The sequence below is a fragment of the Athene noctua genome, chromosome 2 (genome assembly GCF_965140245.1).
Source record: "Athene noctua chromosome 2, bAthNoc1.hap1.1, whole genome shotgun sequence".
NCBI lineage: Eukaryota > Metazoa > Chordata > Aves > Strigiformes > Strigidae > Athene > Athene noctua.
This window is the reverse complement of record NC_134038.1, coordinates 82238248-82262316: the sequence shown is the minus strand read 5'-3', so window position 1 is coordinate 82262316 and position 24069 is coordinate 82238248. Positions and strand designations below refer to the sequence as shown.

General features: G+C 37.9%; 1 protein-coding gene across 1 annotated transcript in view; it reads right to left on the bottom strand.

The window, feature by feature from the left end:
• The window catches only part of FBXL7 (F-box and leucine rich repeat protein 7), a 193916-nt gene that overhangs the window by 134488 nt on the left and 35359 nt on the right, over positions 1–24069 (bottom strand). The window contains exon 2 of the mRNA XM_074899537.1: positions 14143–14232. Within this exon, the coding sequence (XP_074755638.1) occupies positions 14143–14232 (90 nt within the window). The remainder of the gene's footprint in view (positions 1–14142; positions 14233–24069) is intronic.

The following is a 24069-nucleotide window of genomic DNA, read 5'->3' as shown; positions in this document are numbered from 1 at the left end:
TCAGCTAATCTGTACATCCACATTAAGATGACTCATACTAAATGCATCTGACTTGATGAGCTAAGGCATCATGTCACTTTCAGAATTTTGCATAGGATGCCCCAACAAACTGGGGGCAGAAATGTCCTTCATTTGAATCAAATTAACACAGATTTGATGTACAAATGAAGACGTTAAGCTAGTTTGTCAAAAAAACAGCACGGCAGTCTAAAAACTTCCAAGCCTGGTAAAAAACCTAATTCTGAGCTGAGCAAGTCACTCTCAGACCACAACAAGTGTGTCCACAAAACTAGGTCAGAACTGAAAAGAAGATTACTGTCCAAAAAGAAACAAATACTTTCCGTTGATATTTGAATCACATTTGTATTAAAACATGAAGTCAGAATAGAATTCATGTTACTTGTTTAATTTTCAAGAAGAAAACAAGGCAACAAAACCTTTCTAGCTTTTCTAATGAGTAAACATACAAGCTGCAAACTACTGCAACACAGTGTGTAAAGAGATGAGGACTGGCAACATGTTTTCATTTGACCATCCTCTCATGAGAGGTTTCTTGAAAATTTCAATACATGCACAAATGGGAAGAGTTGAAGCTCATCCAAATCTTGAATTTAGTTTCCTGGTCACAAGCAAATAAATGCAAACACAAGTAAGTAGAAAAACCCAACACACAAATAGCACCTTATCACCTAAAATGCACATATTTTTCTTAGAGAGATTAATCTATTCTTCTATAGAGAAATGTGTCAGGACATAAATGGAGACCAGTATCACTGACAACAGTCCATTTCATACAAAGATTACCTTGGTCCTGACGTTAAAATGAAATGACAAACATACCTCAGTTTTTCACTCAAGTTTCAGCTGTATTTTCTTTTTGTAGAGACTTTGTGTAATGGTTTATTAAAAGCTCTAGGGATATTCCTTTATTAAAGGGATATAGAAAAATAATAACTTTTTGATTACTTATTTCAGTCCAGTAACAACTTCTTATGAAGATGGGTGCATTTTTAAATCTGCAAGCCCTCTATTCCAGTGCAAATGAGTTCTTTCAAGAACATCTTAAGTAGTCAAATACTTCAGCTTATAAGGAAATTTTGATGGAATCTATCTGCAAGATTCCATGACTTCCTCAAACATTGAATGAACTCTTCCAAATTTTTCAAAAAATACGGCCTCTGTTAAGACTTGAAGTTAGTAAGCAACACTTACTTTTAGATTTTGACAGAATAAAATTATCATTTAATTCGGGACACTAAGCAACATTTTGGGACTGATACGTGAACTATTTTTTAGAACAGTCACAATCCCAAAATAAATATCAGTAAGTTTCACATACAGTTGATGAGTTATCTTTTGGATCAAGGAAGCTGAAATGCTGGGGTTTCAACCCCAAGCCCCAAATTAAGGTTGACATATGGGTGATTCCCACAGCCCTTCACAGAGGGGGGGTGAGTTTGCCTTTAGGCTTCCCTCCAGGGTGTGGCCGGCCTGGCAGGGAGAGCCATGAGGTAAATGAGCCCCAGGTGTCGGCATTAAGCAACCAAAGGTCAGGTGTCCCACTGAGGGATAAAAGCTGGGACCCCTTGCAGGCAGGGGCAGTGTCTGTCTGTGAGGTGGATGCCCTGTGCAGAGTTTCCTGTTGGGGAAGGACCTCCTGCCTCCCTGGGACTGGACTCCAGTCAGGTCTGGCCTTTGTAAGCGTGGGCTGTGTGGAGATTCAGTGTGTGGCTTCCTTGGTCTGATGTGTTTGGTTTGATTCAGTTGTCTCCTGTCCCTTCTATGGGAAACTGCATGTCACCATTTATTTCACCCATTGTTGGTTGTGCGGTGTTGTTGTTGGGGTCAGTGGGACTGATGTTGATTATGTATGATCTGACTGACTTGTTTGTACCCCCAGCGCTCACCCATGTACTGACCCTTTTGTATCAAATACAATTTGGTTATTGGTTCCTCTTTATGCTGGCTGTGTCCTTTATGCTAGGCCTGATAATTGGCAAAACAGAAGCCTATCTAGTTACTGAAGTAACACGATATATCAGTTTTCCTGGCAGTCACTGAATTCCAGAGTTTCACCATGATTATTACATTTGCCATTAACTAAACTATCCACTACAAAGCACTTGTTTCTCTGGCCTGAATTGGCTAACCATTCACATAAAAAGACAAAAGTTCTATGAAGGGGCCCAAAGGAAACACTCTATCCTTCCAGCAGTATCTGAGCCTGCTAAGTTTCTAAGCATAATATATCATATTGAGCAACAGACAGTAGGACACAAAGGTTTGGTCACTCATACTTTTAACCACATTCTAATTTTTTTATGACTTTGCAGCTAATATGATCTGTTTTTCAGTTTCTTTCACCTAGTTTTAGTGCCTGCAGTTCCCAACTACAATCCTTTCCACCCCCATTTAGGCCAGTATTTCTGTTACTGTTCAGTTACAGTTTCATTATTCTTCCTTCCTAGATAACACAGAATATTACATATTCAAACATGGTTGCTCTAATTTAGAACCCACGTTAAATAGTAACAAGTTCATAGCATATTGTCCTTCTATGCTCATCTTATTTCCAAGATACATGAGGAAAGATCTTTCTCTCTTAGGGATATATAAGGAGTTGCTCTAACATTGTATGTTCCAGTTTCTATGAAATTAGCAGGTGCAATATTTAAGCAGCATAGAACCACTTAAAGTTCTGTGTCAAAGCATGAATGATGGATAATAAAGTTACTCTAATAATCTGGGCATTAATTTATCACCAGATTCAAGAGGATATCCTTGTGCTTTCCCCTTAGGCATCTGTCCAAATCAGAACTAGAATAACCAATAACAGAAGTCTGGACATAAGACAAATGACATCAGTTCTGAGCCTTGTTTTTCAGTTCACATCAGCATTTCTCTGTTGTCTAATTCAAAATGAACATCTACTGGTATTCATGACAAATAGTTTCTCAAGATAGAATCTCACATTTGCTTTTGAAGCCTCCCAGTCTTCTTCTAAGCAATGTTTTTTAAAAGACTGGAACCATCACAGTAACACAGAAAATATTAGGTGGAGGTGAGCATTTCCTGTGTGGCTTGGGCTAATTTAATTTTTTGACTATATACAAATGCACATTCTAAAAAATAATTTACAAAATTAAAAGTATATGAAAGCATTAATACACCAATTCTCTTTCATCCCAAAGAGCTATTTAATTGGATTGGTAAAATCTGAACCCAGTGACTGAATGGTAGTGCTGTTATTTTGATTTGGATACAATTTCATTGGGGGCAACATTCTTTGCATAGTCTAGCAAAATACTCAGATTTCATTAAATGCTACAGGAGTCAGTCTTCCTTAGACACTGACAGAAGTGATCTTTACTAAAAAAATGAAGGATACAAGCAGATTCATCATTCATCCAATGCCACATCAGCAGAAAGAAAAACAAGTGTTCCTCAAGAATTTTTTTCCCCCAAAAAACCATTTGTCAAGTAGCTTGACAAATTAACCACACCAATTGACATCTACTGATGTCTGTTCTTTTTACTGGAAGTAGCTAAAGCAGATTCAAAATATTGTGAATTTTAGCCAGATATTGAATAATTTCCAATTAAAACCAGGCACATCAGCTTCTTGATCAGTCTCGCATGTGTAACATTGCAAAAGGCTTCCAAATACAAATGCAAGGCTGGACAGAAAATGTGTAGTACGACTGAGTCTGAAGTATTAGGGCATTTAAAAATAAGTTTGAGAAAGTTGACTCTACTGGAAGAGCAAAGAGAAAATACACTGACAGATAAAATCGGATTGGACTGTAATTTTACCTCAGATTACAAAAAGTTACTAAAATCTTGTTTCAAAATTGAAAGAAAAGCAAAAGTGTCAAAGAGCATGATGATTTCAGAAAGCAGAGTTCAAGCAAATGGTTTACATCAGCCAAGGATAAAGAAGGACCAAGTAGACAGAGTCCCCCCAAGCTAGGGCCCATTGAAGACAGTCCCATTACAATTTCATCATTTAGGCCACATTTGTTTCTGTTCTACTATAAAAGTCCTTCCTTGTACAAGGTAAACAACTGCTCTGCACAGTGCACAGTTTCTGAGGTTTCAGGTACCACTCAAAGATTTTATTGCTCAAATGGGAGCTAAAGACCTACCTGGAAAGGCTTACAAATGTTTATCTTGCCAGGGGAGTTGCTAAAGAAAAAAAAAAAAAAAAAAAAAAAGAAAAATCTACATTTATGTATGTCTACATGAACATATAAATATCTTCAGAATAAGCAAATCACAAACTTCGTAACTGGGAAGACAAATTTATTCCTACCACCCACATCCTTGAGATCTCTTAAAATTAATGTTTATCTTTGAGAGATTCCTACCTAGCACTATTTACTTATAATGGACAAGTAAAAGACTTCCCACAAAAAATGAATACCTCCTAGTACTGTAAAATTTCACTCTCTTGGATATGCAAGATGGAAATGGACTTAATGTTAGGGAAAAATAAAAGCATTATAGATTAAATTAGACACTGGTACAAACTGAAGTTTCACTATCATGACTGATAATAATTTACAATGGAGATTTACAATATATACAAGTCATTGTAAGAAGCATAACAGGTTACAGTCATTCAGTAAAGCCATCAGGCTTCTCCCCACTCACGCATTCACACCTGTAAGGCAGCATAGACATATCACAGGTCGGCTACATGCCTATGAAAAGTCTCTGCACTTCATTTTGTTGGAGGGTAACTCAAACATGCTGATCTAAATGGACTACCAAATCTTACAAACAAGCATTACAATGCATCTCTAAAGAAATCCTGCCTGCCTTCTAACAAGCCTATGTACCCAGAAGAGGCCGGAGTAGGTGAGTAGAAATCCCCTAGCTGACAGGCTGCTATGGGCACTTGTTTTCCTGTATCAGAAAAAGAAAATAATTAAACCATTAAAACATCAATTATAATTTGATGTTCAAGAGATACAAACTTCTGATTCATTATCACAATCCAAGATGAAAACTAGCTTTAAATACAAAAGGCACTATCACAATGGACAGTTGCTGAACATGCAGCAGGCACAACACCACACCACAAGTTATATGTTCAAGTGTGACTGATTAAGGCTAGAGGAATATGTAGACAGCTAATCACCAGATTATACTCACGCTCACAATTTCTGCTTATACCTCCAGACTAGTCTATTGCAACTGCATAAACCAATGATGAACCAGTAGTCAGAATAACAAGAACACAAGAATTACCATTATCTACTCCTGAACTGCTATTTTTGTCAGCCATTCTCAGTACACACTTCTCAAGGGAAATCTGAGGAATGCTGGCAAAATCAAGGAGGTGCCAAACTTCAGTAAATTGAGAAAAACACAGTAGCAGGCACTAGGGTACAATAGCCAGAAGAACAGAATAAGTCAGCAACTTTATGCAGATATTTCTCAAGCATGCTACTAGTTTTGGCACTGTTGGCAGTATCAGTCCGAAAAATTATACAGCAATTTAACAAACTGACATAAAAAGATAAGATACAGGAAAATAAGTCAGGATATTTTGTGCAATAAACTACAGCATCTTAATAGGGATCGTCAAGTTAAAGGCAAAACCTCACCATTCGAATTTTATTTAATTATTTCAATTAAGTACTAGAATTAATCTGGAGGAGCTTGCTAGTGTCAGTTCATAAACTGTGGTAAACAGATAATCCCAACATACTTAAATATGCATTATCAGGTTGTATATATTCTTCAAACAGTCTTAGAAGACAGTCTAGCATTCAAGAAAGTTGGGTTTTAGACTAGCAAATTTTGGGCAATCCTCAGATACTTCAGAGTGACTTTTCACATTTCAGAGAGAAGGGAACTACTTCAAACAGCTAGCATAGGCAATAACAAAGAACAGTCTAGTGTCAGAACCTCCCTGTGATAACAGTATTTAAGTATTTTGGTACATTTGGGATCTTTGATTCCTTAAAATCAGATTTACATGTAATCACTTCTACCAAACATCAGACCTTATTTTGGAAAAAGCTAATGTCGGGTTTTCAAATTGGGATCATTTCTCTTTAACTGTACTGTAAGTGCATTTGCTCTGGTAGGTCTCACATTTCAGGCAGCAGATCAAGTAAGACTGCAGTTTTATGTACCTTTCCAATTTGTTCCTAGTATTGTTTGGGCAAGTTTTAAACATTTGGCTATAGCAATCCAGTACAAATTAGCCAGAATAACGTAAGGTTTCAATTTGCAGCTTTAACCTTGCCAATGTCCTAACTACTTTTGCCTTGTATTTGAACTCTGATTTAAATGCTGATCGCAATGATATTGTTATAATTAGCAGAACAGCTTTGCAGGAACACCGCCTATTAGATAGCAAAAGCATAACAAGATGTGGTTAAATACAAAAATGGTGCCTAAACACAACCTCTACATCTTTGTACCTCCACATACTGCTCGAGGTGATTATATTTGCTTGTGCATTCAGATATGTTTGTTAAAGGAATTTAAATAGTGAGCTCTGTTTATTCTGCCAAAGTGTTTATAGTTTTGGATTTATTAACTGTCATGCTTCCCACCCCCCTCTTATTCTTCCCCAATTTTTTGGCTTCAAATGATTCTGTTTTGGCCCATTCAGTAATGCAACATTTCACTTTTCTAGAAAAGTCCACTACTAGAAAAGTAACACAAAACCCTAGGAAACCTACCTGATTTTCAGTTTCACTACCAACTCAAAACAGGCACAGTTCACTCAAAGCCAACTGAATCTCAGCCCAGTTCCAAGTAAGCAGGGGCAAATTCAGGCATTCATATCAAATTCAGACATTATTTGGTTCACAAAAAGTCTGCTTAGCAGTACTTCAACAGTAGAACCAAGAGCCCAAATTCTCAGTAAGAGGTGCTGGAAAGAAACAAGGACAGAGATAAAGAGGAAGAAAACTACCGTCAAAAGAATTAGGAATTATGCATGTGCTTGCATTCATCCAGAAAGAATATATATAGGTTTTCATTTCTGATACTGGGTTAGTAAACTTCTAATGTTAAAGAGAAAATGGAAGGAAAAATATTAAAGGAATGAAGTGGGAAAAGATTTCTTAGCAGGTATCTGATGTAGGAAGAGATGAGCTGTGCTGCCAAAAGGATCGTCAAGAAAAACTGGGTGGAAAACAGCATCGCTCTTCAGCAACAGTCTTTTGCCACAATGCTTTATTAGCTCAGTGTCCTGAAGGATACATGAACCCCTCAAAAGTTTCAATGGAACTCCAGTATATTAAACATAGCTACCTACCTTATTATGTGAACCATAAAACACAGAAGGTTTGCCTATTTGCAAACTGGTTCTCTGAGATGTTTATCTGCCTCTGAAATAAAATCAGGATTGCACTCACCTCAATCTCAGTCTGAACTGATTTTCCATCAGGAATCATTTTAAATATGAAAAGCAAAGGACTTGTTCTTACATCTTTCCAAACTTTTTGTAGTGTCCATCATTGTGCAAAATGCAAGGAACATTCATTGAATGAATGAATTATTGAACTTAACCTTTTGAAAGAATGTGATTATGAAGCCAAGAGAAATGAACAGAATTACATCCTCCTTGAAAAAGTCCTGTAAACTGTACTTTTTTCCCCCCACTTGTAAGGTGAAATGAAAGGTACACAACCCAAATAGATCCTTCTGTGTTCAAGAAATGTCACTTAATATTTTCCTGTGTACAGCAGTGATAAACGTTTTCTGATACAGAGCTCAAGTTTTTCTGGAAAATGGATTTTTCTATATAGAGAGCCAAGATATCACTAATCTTCTATACCCTGAGTATGAAAGCCAGGGATAAAGGATCTATCATTCTTAAACACAGTAAAAAAAGAGTCCAAAATGACTGTTTTGAGAGATTTCACGTATTGATAAAGCTCAAGCTGTCTTTCCACAGTTCATAAAAATGTTTCAAAAGTAGCTGCTTGTTTCATTATTCATTGTAGTATTCTAAAATTACTTTAATATCTTCAGCATCAAAGAATGGTATGGCTGAACACTCTCTATTCTTACTTTCCTCAACTAGATATTAATTACACATTAATTCACTTCAATTTGAAAAATAAAATGATGCAGTAGTAATAGTCAAATTCCAGTGGTTTTGAAAGTTACTTGAAAGTTATTTTCTTAAGAAATTATTAGAGGAGTACAGCAAATGCCTGAAGAACTTTTGCTATTATTACATTAATTGAGGCTAACTTCACTTAGAAAAGCTTATCCAACTATGCTTTTTTCATGTAAAGCTGGATATAAATCCAGTTTCAGCTATTTAAGTAGCTGGTATTTCTATAATTAAATAAAACTCAAGCGAATTCCTGTATTTCTATATTCAGAATTGTAGAAGTCCTACTGAGAGCTCCTAAATTCATAAAACTTGCCACCAGCTGTAGCTCTTAGCTCCAGTTTTTTTGTTGGGTTACAGGTTTGGGGTTTTTTTGGGGGTGGGAGTGTGCTGGGTTTTGTGGGGGCTTGGGGAAGGTGTTGTTTCTTTGTTTTTGTCTGGGTTTTGGTGGGTTGGTTTGCTTGCTTTTGGATTGGTTTTGCTTGTTTGTTGGTTTGGTTTTGGTGTTTTGTGGTTTGGGATATTTTTTGGTTGTTTGGGAGGGGTTTTTTTGTTCAGTTTGTTGTTTTTTTTTTTCCCCAAGGACTTCAGCAGATTGAAAGCCTAATGAGAGAAGGCTAGTTCCTCGTTCACAGCCATTCTGGAAATTATCACATGCCAGGGGAAGATGATGGACAGCAGAAATTCCATAGTATAGACCAGCACTCACTAATATACCATCCACTTCAAGAAGCTTCAGCGGTAGGGACCCATCATAAAAGGATGCTGAGGACCACCGTAACACAGCCTGATCAACCTTAGCCAGGTATCATCTTGCACATGGTATAAAAGGAAAACTATTACATGAGTAATTAAAGCATTACATATTTGCAAAATGCTACCTTTTTACATACATGATTTAATCAGTGGAATGGTTCCTAATAGATGTAATTTTCCCAGCCAGGCTATAGGGCCTGCTTCTTTCAGAACAGAATCATTTAGGTTGGAAAAGTCCCTTAAGATCATCGACTCCAACCATTAACCTAACACTACCAAATCCACCAGAACCAATAAGAAGCCCAAATAAAACAGGAAGGCAGATACAACTATGAAAACGGGGAACTTCTCTAGTCTTTTCTAAAGTTCAGAAGTGATACTTCTTCTGTTGAGATGCATACAAACAGGTACTGCCAATACAAATGCACTTGTTCTTCACACTAAACATACATCATAGCACTAACAGGTGAAAAGCTCTCTTAATTAATCTGTTTTCCAAACACAGTCTTTTTAAAGTATATTTAAGGTACATGGAACATCATCTGAGTAAGCCAGACTCTAGAATTCTCAGAGTACTGTAGAAGGAAAACCAAAGGTAAATACTTACTTTCTGAAGGTCCTTAAAAGTCAGCATCACTAAATACAAATATAATTTTGACTTCTGCAGAATACAGCAGCTGACTTCACTGTATTTCAGCAAAATTCAAAATATAAACTTTTAACAGGATATAGTCACAGGTATTTCAGCACTAAGCTCCTCTGCTAAAACAGCATTTTGTTTCAGGCTTAATCCTTCAGTTTGATTTTATAGAAACTGAGAAATAAGTTAGAACTCATACATGTAGCTCATACACGAGCTCTCAGTTTAAAGCTGCCCCTGGATTACTACTTAACAGCCATATACATGAAATGCAAACAGTATTGGTTTTTTTATTTGAAAAACAGTCAAGTTAATATGAAGCACCCAGTCTGGACATAACATTCCACACTCTGCAGGTAAGTGTTAGATGAAAGCTCTCTGATCAAGGTAAGCCCATACAAAAACATTCAGTCTAATATTCTAAATCAAGTTTTAGACAATAATATTCCAGTTGAGACTGTGTCTAGCAAATTGCATTTAAATGGCCCACAAAAACCCATTTAGCCTTTCGTTTGCCAGAAGAGCAATGGGGGTTAGCAAAAACTCATGTGTTCTCAAGTTTCTAACTGTAATTGATTGATGGGATAAAGAATTATAGACAATGTCTGAGACTGGAAAAGAATTAAGAGGCAACGTATATTCAAACCTAAAATAAATTGTATCCTCAGAAGAGAAAAGAGTGTGGAGGCATCAGCATCCATGCACACCCACACTCTACCACACTTCCTTCTGAGTCAAGCTGTAGCCAAAAAAATGGACCTTACAGCATACTCTTATTTACAAGGAGGACCAGACATCTATTTTTTGCCACCTGCCATTTCTGAAGTACAGAAAGTGAAAGCCACCATGAGAACTGGACTTCAGCTTCTGCACCAGTATAGCCTCATCTTTGCATCCTTCTCAAGTGCATCACCGGTTTCTGGATTTAGGAAGTGGCATGGTCTGCCAGCTGCTGCCTGCATTGCTCTACGCAGCAGAAACAGGTTAGTAGTTCCCTCTCCAAGACATCACTGAGTGAAGCTGGTTTGGCTAAGGGTACTAACACGTACTGTCTGTTCTTCACTGGTAGAGGATGTGCAGCTCACCCAGGCACATTTAATAGCATAACCATTTTGCCTCTTTGAAACATATACAATCTCCCTCCACAAGTCTACAGATGCTCAAAATCCACAATGTGAGGGAGGGTACCATATTTTGGCCATAACTGACTGCATCTCCCATTCCCATCAAGAGATTTAACTGATGTTGCCTTAACAGCATATCTAGGACTGAAATATCACATAAACCATTTCTTGTAGTCATCCTATAGAGAAATACTACAGCACTGAAACTTGACAAATGTGGTTGCAGTAGACAAGATGAAGAGTGTGATTCATTTGATTATTCAAACTGATGGCAAGATAACACCTTCTGTCAGATACTACCTGAGATGGTTTGCTCTTTAAAGCAAGAGTCCTGCTGGACACCTTTTTGCAGTCCTTGGGAATTCATACCTGCTTAAGATGTACCTTACATGACTGCTTCTCTGCTGTAGAGTAACACAGAGCTTGTATGACTCAGTCCCAGAGTTTCCTTCCTAGTTGTTTCAAGGCATTTCATTGATTCAACGTCAACAAGTGCTGTGTCAACTGTCTTAAAGAAACAGAAGACATGCTGTGCAGAACTGGATTAGGTCTGTTTTGCAAAGCTGGAAAGCAGAAGCTGTGAAAGGCCTTCAGCCTCAAACACAAATTCTGTACTCTTCATGGAGCTGGGCATTCAGGAATTCAGCTGCCAACAGAAATTCAAGGGATGCAAAGAAGCCATCTGCCCTTTGTTCAATTAAGATCATTTCACATCACCTGCAATGTTTCATATTTCTTCCCCCTCCATACCTAGGACACATACATCTCGCCACACACGTGGCTCATTCATAGAACAGCACAGAGTGCTGCGAATTTACAACACAGGGCTAAAGCAAAGGGCAGAATTGGAACTCTGTCCCTGCAATAAACCAGTCTGAGGGTGAAGACCAAGATACATTTACCAGTCTCTGGGGTGGGTAGGTACTACTGTATCATGTCAAGAAAATACTAGAGCGGTGCTATAAAGGTAAATTCAACTAACAGTTATAGTATATAAACACCCCAATGAAAAGACATGACTTGCCATTCCCTTGCCAGGGACATTGACATTCCCTTGCCAGGGAAGGTTTAGACTGGTTATTAGGAAAATCTTTTTCATTGAAAGGTTTGTCAAGCATTGGTACAGGCTGCCCAGAGAAGTGGTTGAGCCACCATTCCTAGAGATATTTAAGAGACATGTAGTTGTGGCACTCATGGCTTAGGGGTGGTCTTGTTAGTGTTATGTTTATGGTTGAACTCCATGATCTTAATGGTCTTTTCCAACCTAAATGTTTCTATGATTCTATGACTGAACTGCCATTGCTTGCACAGCATCTAACAATCAGGCTCCTGTTCTCAGCTGGTCCCTAGACACTACTCTAACTGAACAGTATAAAAGCATTCAGCCTTATAAGCACAGAATTCTACTCATCTTGCAGAAGGTAGGAGTCTTTCTGTTCATCTGAAACCTCTTACAACATAAGTCTATTGTATATGGGGAAAAGAGGCAGCATCATTAAAAAAAACCAGGCACACACCAGTTGATAAATGTGCCTTCCAGAAACTGCACTGGTTTCAACAGTCCCTGGTTTTCCCCAACACTACTTGCATGTCTCTGTTCTCACTTGCCTTCATAGAACTTTTATGCTCCCTGGTTATGACACTCAAAATATCTGACAGATTATACAGCAATCCACATTAAGACAATTAATACTGAACTGATCCACATTAGTAACTCCTCAGCAGAAAAACTTGATAGGGAATTAGTAAAAATCACAGGCTGAAGAGACAAGTATACTTCCGCTGTTGTCAAAGTAAGTGTCAAATCACACTTACCAGAAAAACTAGGAGGCAATTTCAGATGTGAGCCAAGTACAGAATACATAACTCCACTGCTCTGGACCCTTCCTGAATCTGCACAAGAACTCAAAAACATATCTTTACTACAGCATTTGCTGGCCTGCATTTAAACCTCCCTCACTGGTGAATTAATCAGCTGCAAAACAGTGGTGAAGATTTCAGGGTCAATACTGGTATTCATTAGCTCTACAATAGGCTAGATTAAGAACGTAAATTTTAAAGATTAGTAAAGGATTATTTTGCATTATTTGATTTGAAAATAAGGAAAAAACCATACTTTACTGACTGAAGTAAAACAGAAATTTAAGGCAATTGTTAAGTACTGACTTCAGAGTTTCCACTATTCCTTTGTGGGTTTGTTTTTTTGTTTTTTTTTTTCTTCCTGGCTGTCATACAGAGAACTTAAAACACTTTTATACATTTCCTAAATTTGTGTCTTGGTAATTCACCTCCTTCAGGTACCTCAAAACTTTTGAATCTAAAGGTTAGAGAAACATGAAGTCTACTATTCAACTTCACTCTATTAACCATTTATTAATTTATCATTAAATTTATTGTCTGGACTAAAAAGCAGAGATTCTAAACCAGTATCTTTCATGATACACAGGTGCCAGATCTTCATTGTTGATATGGGATTATGCATGCCTAACAATAAACTCCTGTGATTCATATGGTCATTTATTACTTACATGAACTGCTTCTACTGTACAGATTCTACAGTCAAGCTTGCCAAGCTAGAACTATTCAAAGCCTATGATTTCTTTTAACCATAAGAAATAAAGCCAGACTGAGAGTAAACAGAGCTTTTAACTTAATTTGTAATGACAAAAGTGTAAGAAATCAAGATTATTATTTGATAATTACCAAGTACAACCAACCTATTACGACAGAGTTGAGCAGAAATGCTAGTTAGTCAAGTCACAAATTCATAATTTAAAAAAAAAAAAAATATTTTTTTCATCTTACATCATTAAACTACATATAGATTTAATAATTTCCTCTCAGCCTTCGAAGACACTCCTGTAAAAACTCAGGCCAATATGCTTTCATTTAACAGAGCACACCTACTCACATATAAGGCGGCAGTAGGGAAGAATCAGCATTTCTCTGTTCATAGGCCAGTTAGTAAAACAGTGTATTAATACTGATATGTAAGACATCTCCTTCCCCTAGACATTAAAAATCTAGTCCCGGATGATCACATACTCCAGTAACTGTAGGTGAGGTGTGTCAATCTAATTAAATCCTTGTCAGCTCTTCATGTCCATAGCTACACTTTTGAAAGCTTGCCACAAACAGCTCACATTTTCGTGCTGTTCATAGTACAAAAAGGCTGAGATTTGATCTAGAACACATGCCAAAATGCTTCCATTAAGTATATTCTTAAAAAATATGTTCAAAATCAGATCACATCAAATCTTAAGTATAAAAGCCTTTGCTGAAAAAGTAACATTCAAAACTACTCAAAACCCCCTACATTTTTGTTCTGCAGAAGTATCTTAAATCCTTTGTCACAAGCTTAAATCAGAAACTACAGCAGGTAGGAACTGAAACTATATACAGTAAGAACAACTGTTTTTTAATTTCTAATACACCAATGGTACTATACACAGAAAACAAGGAGGAGGGGTTCCTTTTCTGGCAACTGATTATGTTGGGGGACCTGACCTGGATAATGAGTACCAGCTGCCTACCTTCACTGGTAGCTGCATTCTTCTGGGCTTTGGTGGGTGTGTGATCTGTACTTGAACTCACGTCGGATGAGATGCTTGAGCTGCCTTTGCCTGCAAAGGGAAAAAGAGGTTGAGAGGATGGGAGGGAGAAAGAAAAAACATGAGTATCAACAGCAAAACAGAGAGACCTTCCATATCAGAACCTGGAACAATTCCAGGAAGCTTTAAACTAAGTTTAAAGCAACTGATGTTCATTTTATAAATCCTACCCCAGTGTGTACAACTGCATTATAACTTATAGCATGTGCATCTTTACACGTATTAAGGCTGCAAATGGCTTCCTGTGTTACAGGGGCTCTCATTATGTATTTGCTAAGCTCCATTATAAATAAAAAGTTTTTGATTAACAACCTCTAAACATGGATGAGGACAAATGGACCCTGACCCTCATCAGCATGACATGTTAAATTCAAAATGTGTTAAATTAGTTTAGATTTCTGTTTTATGTGTTCACATCATGCATTCAAGTCACTTGGTCACATGAAAATGAAAGTGAGGTATTTGCCATTTCCTCTACACCATGCTCACTGCTTAATGTAATATACCATCTTAAAACCAACTTCTACAGTTGCTGCTCTTCACCTTTCATTTTTTAACTGTAAATCAGAACCAATGGACATCTCTTATTATTTTCTTCCTTAGAACTTCTTCCAGCATTTCCTACATCAGTGCCTTCAGACCTATATGCAGGATATCAAACCATGTACAAGTTACCAACAGAAGAAATCCAAATACAAAGAACAAAATAATCGAGATAAATCCCTCTGCTCTTCTGTGGTATCTAAATCAAATTTGTCTTTTTGTTTACCTGTGGGCAACTGAGTCGCTTCTGTTTCCCTTCACTCACTCTACTCAATCTCAGTAACTGCTAACGGAGCATACATTCTACTCCTCAGCAGGAACCAGACCAACCACCCAATCAGCAATACATGAGAAAATTTTAGAGAAAGGTAACAAATATTGTTGCATTTTAAAAAGTTACCTATCTCCACAAACACTGCATCAGTGAAGCATTTAGAAGCTATGTTACTTTTTGGACCAAAATTAGGCTGCATGCAGAAAGCTAGCTGACACCATGTTTCTGTCACTTGAGTAAACCTATAATCATAGGAATGTTAGCAAGAGACTTTTCTGATCTGTTATTTCAATCAAGCATTCCTTGGGGTTCTGGGTTACAGTATGCCTGGTTTTCATAACATTTACATGTAAGGAGGAGGTCTGCTTTTTAAAAGTGCCACAACAGAACAAGGATTTAAGTTTTAATGGGAAACGACTGGAGAATGTGCAAACGTAGGTTGCTTCACAACCAAGGTACTGCCACTTAATCCGTCAGCCAGCCCTAGAGAATCATTCTCCACATAAAGTTGCTTAAATTAACATGCTCAGATTTGAGAGATGATTGTGGAGTGAAAGGATATTAAAAAGGCCAGAAGGAAGTAAAAACTATATGGCTAAGGCTAGTAGTTGGGTGGGGTGAAGAGGGAAAAAAAAAAGTATATTTTCAGTGATTCACTAGCTGCTTTTTACATTCCTTTAAAAACTTAAGCAAACCCAAGCAGCGGTGCCTCTAGCATATCGCTTCAATTCTTCTCAAGCTGTGATATGAGTTGGAGTAATGGACTGTGGTCTTTATAAAAATTACTAGCCCTACATAGCTCTCCAGCTAAGGCAACTAGGGTTGTCGTAGGAGAAAAGCAGATGAGAAAAGAGAAGGATAAATGTAAAATGCTCTTTCCCAGGAAGAGGACAGAGAACCTGAAACACTTGCAATAGATAATAATCAAATTATTAATGACAAGAAAAGTATTTAGATGGCATTGCCACTACCAGGCACTCTTCACATACCAAGCACTGCAACTGCAAAGGCAGAAGAACTTCCGAAGAGTATCATCACACCTTAACAGATTAATAGAGAGAAAAAAAATCCAACCAAAATAAAAACAAGACCAACTGGAAAAAACTGTTTCCTCAAAGCAAATAAACATGATTTCCTCTAAAAAAACCCAAATAAACAAACAAACCAACCAAACAACAACCAAAACCAAAAACCAAAAAAAACCCCACCACCTCTTTTTGTGGGAAAAGCAAGTCAGTGATACCAAACACCAGTTAGCTGGTCATTTGTAGCATAGGTTGTTTTCACAAAGTGAATGCTTCCTGTGGCTACATACCTTCCCCACTAACATCAGTAATATTTCTGTGCACACCACAGAAACAAGCCTCCAATAGCACAGCAGAAATATTTTACCCACTGTAGGGTGCTGATTGTCAGTACATCCAACAGCAGCATATTACTTACAATTGAACATTTCTTCAGGAACTGTGACATGGCAGATCTAAGTCTAGATATTTACCATTTAATCTACTTGATCTTTAAAACATTTTAACTCCTTATGAGAAGTTAAAACTAGAAATTAAGAAAAAAGCATCCATAGCGGTTACTGCTTTGTTTGTTCTTCCTGCAATTATATTTTTAATATTTTATGATACCAGAGCCTTCTCTTGCTGTATACAGCTCCAAAACAAGTCTTCTTCCTCATTGTCTACTCTGAAATTCTCCATTCAGGTGGGAGGAAAGCAGGAGATACTTTCTAGTAAGTTTTCAATGTGTTTTAAATAGACAAGCAGATGCTGTTATCAGTGCAAAAGAAAGCCATTCACTTCTACTAGGCTAGATTTGGCTGCTGCACTTATGTGCACATGCAAGAGCTAACACGTAAGTACATCTAAGTATTCTCTAAACAACTTGGGTTTGATAATGGGAGAGAATGCACCCTCAGCAAGTTCCCAGATGATACAAAATATGGAGGAACGGCTGACACACCAAGAGGTTGCTGCCATTCAGAGGGACCTTATCGGGCTGAGAGAAATAGGCTGACAAGAACCTCTGGAAGTTAGTTCAAGAAAAGGAAATGTTAAGTCCTGCATCTGGGGAGGAATAACCTCATGCACCAGTGCATGCTGAGGACTGACCAGTTGGAAAGCATCTTGACAGAGAAAAACCTGGCAATACAGGTAGACACCAGGTTGTACATAAGCCAGTGATAGGCCCCTGTAGCAAAGCTGGCCAAAAGCACCGTAGGCTCCATTAAGAGGAAAGCAGCAAGGAGGTTCAGGGAGGTGATCCTTCCTCACTTCTGCTCAGCACTGGCAAGACATCTGGAATGCTGGGCTCCCACTACAGGATACCTAGGGACAAACTGAAGAGATTCCAGAGAAGGGCCATAAAGATGAAGGGACGCTCCTAAGGCTGAGAGAACTAGAACTGTTCAGCCTGGAGGAGGGAAGGCCTGGAGGGATCTCAGTGTATATAAATACCTGAAAAGGGTGTGAAGAAGAGGGGGCCAGGCTCTTTAAGTGGTGCCCAGTGATAGGCAATGGGTACATATCAAAATATAAGAGATTACATTTAAACCTAAGATTTGTTTACTTGTTTATTTTACTGTGAGGATGGTCAAACACTGGAACAGATTGCACAGATAAACTGTGGAGTCTCCATGCTTGAAGATACTCAAAACCCCAATGGACATGGTCATGAGCAACCCGTTTTAGTTGACCCTGCTTTAAACACAGAGGTTGAACCAGATGATCCAAAAGTCCCCACTTCAACAGCTTTGTAATTTTATAATTCAGGTAACTCTGTGAGGACAGTGTTTTGTGGACTAGTAAGCCGTGTTACTCATCCCCCCATTTCAGCATTTCTATGAAAATATCAATATACAAATGACTTTCCAACTGTTTACACCAGTTTTTACCACACCTTCATTTTTTACCTTTAATAGTAGCAAATTAATAGCAAAATACTAGATCTTACTGCACAACTCACTACAAACTTACATATCCAACAGATATATAAATAGTGCAAAAATAGCTCCCAAAGATGTTGCCTTTTTTTCTTTAGACAATTTATCTTTCTCAAGCTCCTCAAGATAGATTTGCTGTTATTCATTACTAGTGCAGCTGCCTGCAGAAGTAGTAACCACCTTCTATGATCCTTAACATACACCCAAAACTAAAACATGAAAGAAAGTAGGCCTATCATCCAGGGTTCATTCTCTGAAAATCACATCAAGAAGCATTGGAAACAAGCAGGAACTTTTCAGTAAAAATATTTTAAGGAGAAAATACCTGACTAGCTAGAGAAGCCTTTTGCCATGCCACATACTACTTTCAGGGAGCATGTTGCAAGGCAAAGAGGCAAATTATGATTTAGTATATGCGACTGGTGTTGCCAAGCATTCAGCAAGTAGCATGAATTTCCAAGCCCTCACACTCACCTGACCTCATCTGAGGCAGGGTTCTTCTGCAGTGCTTTTCTCAAGGCATTATATGCCTAATATGACATGTAAATTCAAAGACTGCTGATTTCCCTAATGCCATAGGAAAACTTAAAGTGTAGCATAACACTGGTCTTCAGAGATCAGTTCATCTCTTCAATTTAAAAAGTTCACTGAGAAAGTCATAGTGAGTAAATATAACCTGACAGGAGTTCTAGTGGAGTGACAACTAGAAGGACCAAACAGAGGGCAATATTGAAAAGACTACATATTTGACCCTCTGCTGAAACAAATTAAACACCTTCCAAATGCTTCTCCAGCATAACTTGCGATTGTCTAGAGTTTCCTTCATATGATCAACTGGTTTTTATTTTGAAGCCAAAAGAGTAGCAAACCAAACTAAAGCAAAACGCACTATGGTAGTAGTTATATATGGTAGAAGAAAGCAATTTTCCTACAATACAACATAATTCAGGAGCGAAGGTAGGAGGGACTTCACCACACCTGCAAAGAATCACACAGCTACACAGTTGCAATTCAAATCGTGTCTCTGACCTACTTCTGAAGCAACAAGAATATGGATTTTTTTTTTTTTCCATCAGCTAAGGCCAAACTTTTACAATAGTCATAGGAACAAGATCCCAGCCATTTAACCTAGTATGCTATTTCCTACAAATTTTATTTTGATCCTGCTGGAAAGAAAATTAGAATAAAGGTAAGCATATAACAGATACTTCCCCTGAATATTGTCTCTGCCTCCAGTTCTCTGCAGCCCAAGTAGTTTTTTAGTCATAGATGTCTTTGTACTCAATAGCCCTATAGCCCTATTGAGTCCACAAGGTCTCTTTTTGAGGCTATAACTATTAAATCCCTATGTTCCATTTTCTTTTTTATCACAGATGGCTACAGTGACTAAAACATTAGGTTTGTTTTATAAAACTGTTTTTATCTTCAGTTTTGCTGTCAGAACAGAATAAATACCTATATTCATAAAAGAGATGTAACAAACTATCCAGTGAAACACTACTAGAAGGCTGTGCATAGAACTGGGAGGTCTTACTCCATATTTCAATACTGCTAAGAAAAGCCATAGCTTTTCACTGCTGCTTGTATAGCTAGTTATAATCTTTTTTCAAAACCATACTGATTAGAGCTCCAAACACCTCTATCAATGTATTTCAGGCTCTCAAAAACTCGCAGGCAGAATTAAGACTAAACATACACAAGGCACCTTAGCCAAATGGAAGCATTTGATTAACATTGGAAACAGCATGAACCAGTAAAAAACAAACTTTAGATTCTGCCAGTCACATTCGCTGCTGAAAAGTGTGAAAGTCATCACAAGTCAGTCAGGACAGAAGCAATGCAATTTAAACTTACCCAGGAAAGTATAGCCTTTAACTGTCCAAGACTGAAAAAACATTTTCAGAATCACATATGCAAAGCCTGTCCATTACAGACAGTGTTTCTGACTATATGACTGTCACCTCTTCTGTTGCACTTTGTTATTTTCTTCATTGTTATTGCACATCCAGCCAGCATAAACAGAGGCTGCTTGAATTATGTGATGCAAATCAGAAGATACACAGGGCTCATTGACCTGTATGGTAGATGAAGTTGTGTCCTGGCAGTGAGTCCCTTTCACTCTGCTTTGAAACAGTTTTATTAGGTTTTTTTGCAGCACATTCACCCTTGGATTCTGAGGTATCGGCATTTCTGTGCTGTGTTTTACATGCTCTTCTAAGATCTCATACAAACAGACTGACTTCTTATATGCCACCCTGGAAAATACAGCAGTATTACCCTTGAAATCAATTTTTAATTCAACAACACCTGCCTTCAGCAGGCAGTAGGGCCAAATCCACAGTTCACCATGCTGAAGTGAAACATTAGCGAAAAATGTCAAAACAAAACATAATAATTCAAAAAAAAAGAGCAAAAAGCAGTGAAGTCCAGAATAATGAGAGCTATTAATCTTTTTAATTGTTCAAAAGCATTATATTGCAATGACTTTGATATAAAGAAGTCTGAAAAGTTTAGTTAAGCCATCAATTCTTATACAAATGCCATTAGTCAAATTCAACTTCTCAGCATGAAAGGGTGTATGCATATGGCTTTTCTAGCAGATGATCATTATTTTCTCTTTTATATCTTCAGACAAGATTTTTTTAAATCAAATGTATGCCAACTACATCAAGAAGAGATCCAGAAAAAAAACCAATCCAAACCTCAAAGCATCAGAGATCATGCTACAGTAAAGGAAAAGTCTCTTTTCTGTCTCCTGTTTCCATGACACACACTATGCTGGTTCAAGTCTCCAAAACGTCAAACGTATCTCTTCACAATCTGCACCTCCGGAGACCGCAGACTCCTAGTATGTTTTTAAGTATCCCCCATGGAAATCAGCAGCCCAGTGTGATACTTACACTTTGAGGATATACAGCATCCTTTAAAGATGCAATATATCGATTCATTTATCCAAAGTAAAAGCAAAGTTAAACTACACACTTTGGACAATCGTTCTCCTTGGACTTTATATTTCTACCAATGGAAATTACATGTCATAAGACTGGTTTCCATTTACTAACTCTTAACTGCTGAACAAACACTATTTAACATTGAATTTACCTACCTACAAGCATTGTCACTCATTAAACTGCTTTCAGGATAGGTTATACATTAATTTACAAATCCACATTGTCCTTCTGCCCTAAAATCTTAAGAGTAGGGTTCTCAAGTGATTATTATTTTTTTTCCCAAATCCAATTAAAATGTGTGCCAACATAACACACACAGAGGCTCCAAATTTTATTCCACCCAACATTTGCCAGGATATGATAAAACAAACAGTAATCTGCACAAACTCCAACTCTGAGGAAAGGAAATAATCTTCAGTATGCTTCCCGTGAAACATTCGGCTTGAAGAGCTTGCAGATACGTGGTAGCACTGGCACTTTGGGACATTATTTTTTCAAACTTTCAAGAGTCCAATCTGTACAAACATTTTTACCTTATTTTTTATTTTTAAATCATAAGTCCAACCTCCAGGATCACTTGATGTGGTATAACTTAGCAATGAAATAGTATACTTAGTTCTGCAGCACTTCTAAGTTAAATTTCAACTCTGGCCACACAGGCCAATCTGGCCTTTGTTGTTATTCTTCCAGTCACCGCCTTCCTCACCTTTTCAGTTATCACAGAATCATTCAGGTTGGAAAAGACCCTTGGGATCAAGTCGAACCATCAGCCCTACTCTACAAAGTTCTCCCCTACACCATATCCCCCAACATCTCATCCAAACGACCCTTAAACACACCCAGGGATGGTGACTCCACTGCCTCCCTGGGCAGCCTATTCCACTGTCTGACCACTCTTTCTGTGAAAATTTTTTCCCTGATGTCCATTCTGAACCTCCCCTGTTGCAGTTTAAAGCCATTCCTTCTTGTTCTGTCACTAATCATCTGTGAGAAGAGACCAGCACCAACCTCTCTACAATGTCCTTCCAGGTAGCTGTAGAGAGTGATGAGGTCTCCCCTCAGCCTTCTCCTCAAACTGAACAGTCCCAGCTCCTTCAATCACAGCATGCTACAAAATCTCCTGCAAGTGCTAACAGAACGTAACTAGTATACTAAAGTACCTCTTGTAGGGACTCAGTCACCTTAGTTATTTTTAGTACCTTTTAGGAATTTGTACTGGGTGCAGGTGCCCAGATGTTGGCCAAGGGGCTGTGCAGGGCTGACCTCTGTGAGAAGAGACCAGAGGCTGCCCCACGCCGGACACAGCCGGTTCCAGGCGGCTCCAAGGGCCCCAGCGCAGGGCACAGCTGAGCCCCTCAGCCCCGGGCGGGCGCCTCAGAGTGGCAAAGCTTTTTTTTTTAATTAAATCAGTGTTACAAGATTCAACAAGCTAGTTACAATACTGTAATACTGAGGGCAATAAGGATTGGTTTAATTCTGATGTAAATACAACTGTGAAGTTCTACATCTACTAAGACATAATGGTTTATTCGCTATACTGTGAACTGCATGAAAAATGTATATAAAAATGCATATGTGGGATTGAAATTTTCAGAACTGCTTAGCAGAACGATGTTATTGCAAGCAAGCAGGCCTATTCAAAAAGACTGGATTAAAAATGTAAAGCTTAAAGTAAGATTGCTTTTATAGACACAGATTCTACCCACTGTGCTGTGCTGGAAGCCTACTGGGGTTTGTAGTTGTGACATCCTTAACTCACATCTTGGTGCCAAATAATTATGATTTCAGAATGGCTAAAGACTTTATTTAATGAAGTCTTCAAGTGGACTTATCTAATCTAATGATTAAAAAGGGGCAGGGCACATACTTTAGTTTTCTCAAGTAACATGTTTCACTCCTGTACCTTTGCCTCCTCTGTGTAAGAGCTGATGATTTTCCAGAGAATTTCAGCACTCACTGATGAAGCTTGTTAACTAAAAACTAAGTGGGACTACTAAAGTCACCATCATTTTTTAAGACAGTACATCTCTGCTTATAAAAGCATTTCACAATACAGAATGATGAACAGCACATACCACTGCTGAGTCTATAAAGCAGCAATAATGTGTCAAACTACTCCCATACAGGGCCTCGCTTTGAAGCCTACTAAGTAGCCTGTATGCCATAAGGCAATGTTAATTTGCAGCCAAACTTTGCACCCACTCCTAGTGTTAAGCTCTACATTGAAACACTGGTAAAAGCTCATGAACAATTTAGTCTAGAAGATTAATATTAAAGTAATGCTGCCTGAGAAGGAAAGAAAGCAAGTACAGTTCTTACTTGAACTCACAGTGAGAAAACAAGATGAGAAATCTGTAACATCCTCTTTTTATTACTTACCAGGACTAGCATGTCTCATGACTGAGTCTTAAAATACTACTTTTCACTGACATGGCTCAGCCTGTACTCCAAAAGCAGTTCCTACTCCATAGCCTTCTACTTTGCCACAGAAACTGAGAAATACCTTTGCTTCTACCAATCACAGAATTTTCTTAGAAACTTCATTCAATATTGGGCTTTTCATTAAAAATTGTCTTCCTATCACCAACATGTTTTAAAAGGGGTATTTACTCAAGATACGCTGTTCTAAAGTTTAGTTAGACATAACCCTTCCTTAGTATATACACTACCTAAGCTTAACAAACAGCCAAAACCAATTATTAAGCCAACGCAAGAAATTAACAAACACAATCAAGCCAGAACAAAACAAAGACCTTTTTTTTTTTTTTGCTTTATACTAATCACTGAGAATGTCACTTCATTGCCAAGTTCTCCACTAATGGCTGCTTCAAATTTGTTTTCCCCCAACTCCACTGTAATTTAAACACAATTCTAATCCTTTATATTCAGAAACAGCAATGGCTATTCAGTTCAATACCAAGCATAAATTGGTAGAGATTTCGTTTGCACATTACCACATGAGACATGGGAGTGGGTGGAGGTAGCCTGGAAGGATGAAATCCAGTATAGATTCTGAAGTGGCTGCAGAACCTACCATTGCACTGGAATGCATCAGGTATTTGGTATAAGTCTGATCTCATTAGGTAGCAATATACTGTTCAAAGTTAGAATCAAACCCCCCAAATATAGGTTTG